We start from the raw sequence: 7,369 nt of genomic DNA, 5'->3' as shown, positions 1-7,369 counted from the left end.
GCTAGGCTAAGACATATGTACTAAACAAGGGCAGAAAGACCGATTGGGTCGATAGCCTTTTTCCGTAGGAAATAAAGATTATTTATATATATATAGCTTTTTGCATTTGCGATTTTTTGAATAGAATTAGACAAAATATATTTGCATTTTCTTTTCGGGTTTTTTCATGGTCTGATTAAAGCTTTACAAGTCCCGGGCTGGAATTTTAACACCTAAAAATGTAATCAGGTTTTTGAGTAACGTTTTACCACTTTATAGAAATATCCAAACTTTATTTAACTCGTGAAAAAAAAGTTACCACATTTTTTTGGGACCACCCAGGGAAGTAAAATGTAAACATTTTTTTAATTTTGAGGTCGCCGGCTTTTGATACCTTTCCCTTGCTTTAGGTATTTTTAGATAAAAATTTCTACATAATTCTAAATTTGTCCTGATTTTTAAGAAGTTAACCAACCTCTCAATGGTCTTCTTTCTTGCATTGTTTTTACATCGGGGACCATTGAATTTAATCTGATTTTATGGTGTTGAATGTTGCTTATTTTTGTACACATAAGGTGGTAATTTGGATTCGCAAATGAAGCAATCAGTGTGAAGATTTATCTTAGACTCATAGGAATCTGTTACGATATTTGAACTAAATTCATTGAGCCAACGATGAACATTAAATTCTTGTTCAAAACATGAAACATTCTTACAGCTCTAGTTTGATACTCATTAAGGACTTCCAAACTTACTTTTAGAAACCATCAATTTKTCTGCCTCCTTCACAACCTTAAGTTAATTTTGGCATGTTTTTTAATCGCACTGTTTTATAAATCGAATTGAAATCAGAGGTATTTCTCGTGTTAAAGCATAACTTCATTTCGGATAGTTCTTCTCCCTTATCATTTCCCACTTGCAATATTTAGAAGGAAATTGAAAACTTGTGCACTTCAAAGAAAATTCAAATATGATGACAAACTCACATATTTTACATTTCTGGCTCATGTTATTTAACTTTGTGAGGTCGTTTAGGCGACACTCGCGTCTATAATGTTCTTTTCTTACTATTGATTGCATTAAACACCTACCTCAGTTTGACTGTTTTTTTACAGTGAGCGCTGTGTAAGAAATTCAAGCATTCTATTAAATGTTTCAATGGAAACACACTGGCAAAAAATTAAGTAAAATAACAGTCAAGCAAATTAAAAATGATACAAAGCTTTGAGATATTTTATGTATTAAAAGCAGCTATATAAAAATAATACATCTACAAAAAGCAATGGTGCATTCACATAGTAACTTAGAGTTAGAACTAGTTTGTAAGACGCGTATTGTCGGTAACATTGAAACATTTAGTCCCTTTCCTTATATAAACTTAACTCTGGAGTAAGTTTTAATAGCTTTCAGTATATAGAAATACAGTTCATTCAAAACATTGGCTGATACAGACATACTGGAAATTTCACAAATACGCATTATAATACAAAATTAAATAAGTTAGATACTGTCCCAAATATTATATGCCTAATTCTAATTCTAGATTTTATGCTTAAATTTGGAAATATGTGCGTATCAATTTTCGAACAAAACTTATGTACTTGATTAAAATGCTTTCGTTTCCAAACCTTCACATTTCCATGTTTTAAAGCGCTTAAAGTTGGAAAAAACATATTTTATTTAATATATCCTGCGTCATTGAATACGAACGTTAGTGCACAGTATAGCAGAATATATTGTTTGAAACTTATGTATTAATAAAAAAAAGAATATGTTGTTAAATTGGTCTTCCATTTTCTTAAGACTCAAGTGATAATATAATCTTGCATTATATTATCAATACTTCCGCTTCATTCTGAAAATAGTAGCATTTACCAACCCGCTCTGACAATAGAAATAGTCAATTTTGAAATAAAGCTATTAATTAATATYAGTCAAAAAAAAGTCTGGCAAAATACTACTTTCACAATTCGACACTTTCCTCTACTTTGTCCATGATTTTCCGAATTTTTCTTTCGAACAAATTTTTAGCAATTTCCGCCTGCTTTCTGATCTCCGCCACTTCGGACTTTTCTGCGTCGCTGATTAATTGACTGTTAAGTATCTTATTCAGTCTCCTCCATTGGTTAGGCAAGTCATTGATAACTTTTTCTTCATAGTTGCGGGGCAGCGGTAATGGACGCTTGTTGATTGGTTCTAAATATTTCTGCACGCTATTCGAGAAAATCTGTGGTTTATCCGATGTTGTGTTCTGCCTGATAACATCAGCGTTAATGTAGACAGTGCCTCTTTGGGACACGTTGCTGCTTGTTCGTCGAAGTCTTGGTTGCAAGTCGACTTCTGATCTGCTTCGATGGGGAACATTGGCGTATAATTCTTCATCGTCGTTGATATTTAATTTTTCGGCTTCCTCTTCTAGTATACGATCGATTGACCGTATACCTTCTAACTCGTCCAGTTCCGTATCCTCTGTCTTACTTGCACAATTAATTTTAACTAGTATAGCGAATAACCTTTTCAATATATCTGCTTTATTCTCAACTAAGTTATCATCCCAAATCCCATTTTTAATAGTTTCCTGTATCAGTTGTGCCCTCTTATTTAAGCATTGTAGTTCTTGTTCCGTTACTGCACTATCCAGTTTCAATTCCAGAGTATTCACTTCTTTAGCGAGCTGTTGCTGTTCTTCAAGTTCACCAGACTTTTGATCAAGGAGCAAACGAAAACTTTCCAATTGTTCAAGTAGTTTAAATTTGGTAGCATACAATGGTGAATTATCTGGTAGTTCTACGCTGTTTAGTTGTAGTTGCAGAAATAAAACTCCCTTATCTATTTGGTAGTACTCGCCAATGTCATCTATCGGCCTTTGGAGTTTATCCTTTAGAAAGTCAAATTCGCTCACGATGGCTTGAAATACACCTTCAATTGCGTGGCATGTGCTTGTATGCAGCGGCAGATCCTTTTGACGCTGTGAATGCGTCGCTGATGGATTTGCCGATGACTCAGGGGTAGTTAAGGACGAGTTTCTCCTCGTACTATCAGAATTCTCCAAGTGAATTAAATCGCTGACAATGTCTGGCTCAATTCGACTCGAGTTACAAGGTCGTGAGCTGCTCTGAAACGCTGGACTTTCCGGGACTAGAACAGATTTCAATGAGGCCATAAACATTTCAAAATTTTTTAAAATCCTCTGGCTTCTTCCTCGTTCGCTGCTGGATAATTCCATCGATCGGAGTTGCTGCAAATCGATCATGTGAGCTGCTACTTCTGCCATCAGCTTCTTGACGATGGTTGGATCTTTGCTTTCGATGGCTTCTTGGACTTCTTCATTCATAGCTATGCAAATGTGGTTTTTTTCCTGGATTTTTTGGTTTACTTCATTGCGCCTTTGGCTGTAGGAATTTGTGTTCCCCATTCTGTAACCAAACGAAACAATATAAATATAGTAATTGTTAATAATTCATAGTTTTTGTAAAGAATGTTTATTTAGATTTTAGGGATAAAATCTTAGTTGACCAAAAAAAGTGATGTTTGAACATACAGTAGCATTCAGTTTCAGTTTTTACAAAGCAATAGAATATTTTCGTTAGAAGAAAAATATTTCAGAATATTCTCAGATATTTCTTTGCTTTCCCATCTTAAAACGCAGAATATTTCAAAAATTACTAAGTTCGATGTTTTGGAAAACGATCTAAATTTTCTTAGGAATGGCACGTTTTACATACTTTCTTGTATATATTTTATTCTTGAATTATTATTAGTTATTTAAAAAGAATTAGATGTCCGGAAATGACATTTGCATATAGAAGGAGAATTCTAAATAAAAATCCGTCCTATATTTAGGAAAAACTGGAGCAAAAATGAAACGTAATTTTCTAGATAGAACTACTATGAATAATATAATACAAGTGATCGCAAGCTTTTCAAAACATGGATGACCAAGAGCTTAAACAGAGTAACCAACACGCTCATTCATTGGATAATCGGTGGCGATGATTTCTTTTCACAAAATTTCACAAAATATTGCAATTTTTAGCCTTCATAACTCAAAATTATCTTTAAATCCTGTACGCTTCAGAAAAAGAATGATTTTGTTATAATGCATTATAAATTACGCAAAAAAAATGTTTCTTTAATTTCGTCGAAAACCATTGATTTTCCATAGAACATGAAAGCATTATAATAACAACACAAATTACATTGTAACTTCTAAAATTTTCTGTTCATTTTACAAGAGTTACGAAATTGTCAGTATTGCATTCAATCAAAAAAAATATTACTGGTTATACACAAGGACACATCTTGATCAATTCAAATTTTATGAAAAATGTAGAATATTTGTAATGGTATTCTACATCTACTCTATAAAATAAAAAATATTTCTGTGGAAAAATCCGCTCATTAGTTTTACTCAGCTATTCATTAAAACATCGCTCACATTTATTGCCTTATAGTAGATGTTATAGATGTATTGCCTTCTTATGCTGTGACATGTATTAATCATTTCGATGCACTTATTTGCAAATTTTATATTTTCTATCAGCAATTAATAAATTGTTTTGATTGATATATTTTTGTATTCCTTGTATCTATTGAGCCCTAATTATAATATATAATAAATTGCAAGGTTTATTATTCTTAAACCTTCACAATTACGACTTAATGTCTATAAATAGGCGATGTACCACCTTTTAGCAAAATTTCATAGTTTATTGACGATGATCAATAAATTCCCGAAGTTTAAGGTTAAACCTATTTGGTATCAAAACAGCGTATTTGCCTTCATCCAATAATAGACAAACCGATACTTTTCTTATATGCAACTTTACATGAAATAATCAGTATCACCATAAATTTTGTTATCAATAATCAATTTCAACTTACGTGATGTTGTTACATCAATGTAAATTACCTAGAGTGGCACATCAATGTTTGAAATCGTTCTGTACTAATAAAAACCGAGCTATTGAAGACTAAAAATTTAATAGATTAGATAAATTGAATGGCGTTATCCATACTGTGAGTCAGATCATTTTGCCAGGAATTCATGCCATGCCTGATAGTATTTTTGGGTGCGCATGAATGTTAAAATGATAAACAATTATCCGTTGCAAATAATAATAATAATTACGGGGAGCAGCGCAATTTATTAATAGCATTAAGTTGAAAATATATGGCGATTTGTCAGGGTTTCAAATTTAAATATAAGTTTATTACAGAATTGTTTTGTAAACTTGCTGAATAAAACTAAGATTTTAATTCCGTACGTAGGTACCAAATAAATCTAGTTTTGAGAGAAACGAGCTGAAACTGTTTCATGATCTCAAAGAATAGTACCTAGACAACATAAATGCAAATGTATTTTATTAAATTATTAATTAGATCAATAATTTTGTCCTACAGTTTTGCTGCTTATAACAAGAAAGTAGTCTGTCACTGCTGACTATTATCTATAAAAATGGAAGCTTTGTTGTTATGAACATGAACGTTAAACTTTCAACGGAAACATTAAAATTTGGTTAACATTTGTTGTAAGCGTTGGTCAATACTAAGCAAATTCATAGAAATTGAAAATTTCCAAATTTGAAACGTATATATAGATAGATATATATACAAAATAGCATTTTTCGTAGCACAAAACAGCTATAAAATAGTCTCAAAACAGTATCAACATTGTTTATTCTCTAAATCGATTTATCTCTAAACACCTATGTTGAGATTAAAGAACAAAACATGTAAATTGAATAAAATTAATTTGAGCAGCATCATTACTACTATTTAAAGTTTCAAGCTCACCCACGTTGAGCTTTTTCATTTGCCATTTTATGCCTACCTACAGCGAATTGCATTTGATCATTACCTGGTAGGGACAATAAAAATGATGGGGGGATCTGCTTATGTTAAAATTATTTCCGATCTCATAAAAGTAAACCAACATTAACCTTGGCTTTTTAAAGAGCACATACAAATTTTCTCGTCATTCTGCATTAAATTTGTTATCATTTGATACCCCAGGGACAACTGTTTGCTCATATCGTCGACCGTAATTAAATTATTGCATGCGAAAAGTATTTGATCCAATGGGCATTCAGATAACGAATTTCTCAGAATCGTTAAGAATATTCCTGCTTTTTTCTTCGACTTTTATCAAAAGACATTTTGCATGTCATCAAAGTTTCGACAATCTATTAAATATTTCAAATACCCCAAAAATTTTTTATCAATAGACACGTAGATATATTTTTTTTGCTTCAATTCTTTTGCCATCTGTAGTACTGCTATTTGTTTCTCATCAAATATCTTAACAGGTATATAAATTTAATGTAAAATGTATAAATTGGTTTTGTCTCTTTATTTTAAAATGCTTTATCTTAATGTTGCTGAGAAATTTATTTTGCTCATTCAAAATGCTCATTGTAAGGGATACTTGGGGCAAAACAATGTAACTTGTCGGTTAACCATGCTAGCAAGCGTATAAAATGATTACAAATGTAATGCAAAATTTTGAAAGTAAGAAAAATTGGATTAGTTGATGTCGATAGTGCTTTTGTGAAGCTGAAAGAAAAATTCAAAATACTTTTATAAAATTTTTGTATGTATATGTTTTTATAAAACATATATGTTGATCGGAAAATCAAATAAATACGGTATTTACTGTTTAGACGCTTTCAACCTAATTTATACTAATGGGACAACTGATATTTAATTCCGTTAAATTTGAACCTATTTTTAGTTTTGTATATTTTTAAAGAAATACGTATAATTTTTTAATTCTTTATGATTTTATTTCTCTATATCTTTTGCTATTCACTTCACGATCTCCTTCAATAAACCAACTAATTGCCAAGTGTTCCAGTTCTAGGATTTGTCTGGCCATTTCAGGAAAAAGCAGATTATCTTACAACTATTTTGAGCTTATTTTTATACAGGGTGACCAAGATAAGGATGCATGCATAGGAATCTCCCAAACCGCAAGAGATCCGAAGTCGGTTAAATTAGTAAAAAGTTGCGCAATTAGAGGGCCGTATACAAAGCATTTTTGCAAATACCTATTAAAAGAGCTCCGAGTCCGAAAAATCACTTTTTCCTAAGTATCTCAAAAATTAAAAGAAATACTTGTTTCTTGAAAACGTCATGTATATGACCCCTGATTGCGCAATTTTTTATAATTTAACCGACTTCACAGCTCTTACGGTATCGAAGATTCCCATGCAATGCATCCCTGTAGATATATAATAATTGATGGAATTAAAAATTCTTACCCAAACTGAAATTTAGTACGTAAGTATTCAAGTAAAACAGTTCCCAGTATTGGAAAAAATGTTGCTACTTATTTTTACTCACTAATTCATATAGGAGAGAGTTGTAGGATTTGATCAGTCAAAAAAAC

General features: G+C 31.6%; 1 protein-coding gene across 2 annotated transcripts; it reads right to left on the bottom strand.

Annotated features, from left to right (window-relative positions):
• Positions 1 to 1,202: 1,202 nt before the first annotated feature.
• On the bottom strand, positions 1,203 to 5,056 carry LOC109538972. 2 transcript variants are annotated; one of them, XM_048663433.1, is made up of 2 exons: positions 4,892 to 5,056; positions 1,203 to 3,395 (listed from the first exon to the last, which is right to left on the bottom strand). In XM_048663433.1, exons 1-2 carry the CDS (start codon positions 4,903 to 4,905, stop codon positions 1,943 to 1,945), a joined length of 1,467 nt encoding a protein of 488 aa, XP_048519390.1. In that variant the 5' UTR covers positions 4,906 to 5,056; the 3' UTR covers positions 1,203 to 1,942. The 2 variants fall into 2 exon arrangements, with proteins under 2 accessions (XP_048519390.1, XP_019762006.2); XM_019906447.2 differs by having other exon boundaries at positions 4,864 to 5,051.
• Positions 5,057 to 7,369: the final 2,313 nt, after the last annotated feature.

This window comes from Dendroctonus ponderosae, unplaced genomic scaffold (assembly GCF_020466585.1).
Source record: "Dendroctonus ponderosae isolate FM_Combo_2020 unplaced genomic scaffold, Dpon_F_20191213v2 Dpon_F_20191213_2, whole genome shotgun sequence".
NCBI classification, from domain to species: Eukaryota; Metazoa; Arthropoda; class Insecta; order Coleoptera; family Curculionidae; genus Dendroctonus; species Dendroctonus ponderosae.
Note: the sequence above shows the minus strand (reverse complement) of the source record. Positions and strands in the feature narration are given on the sequence as shown.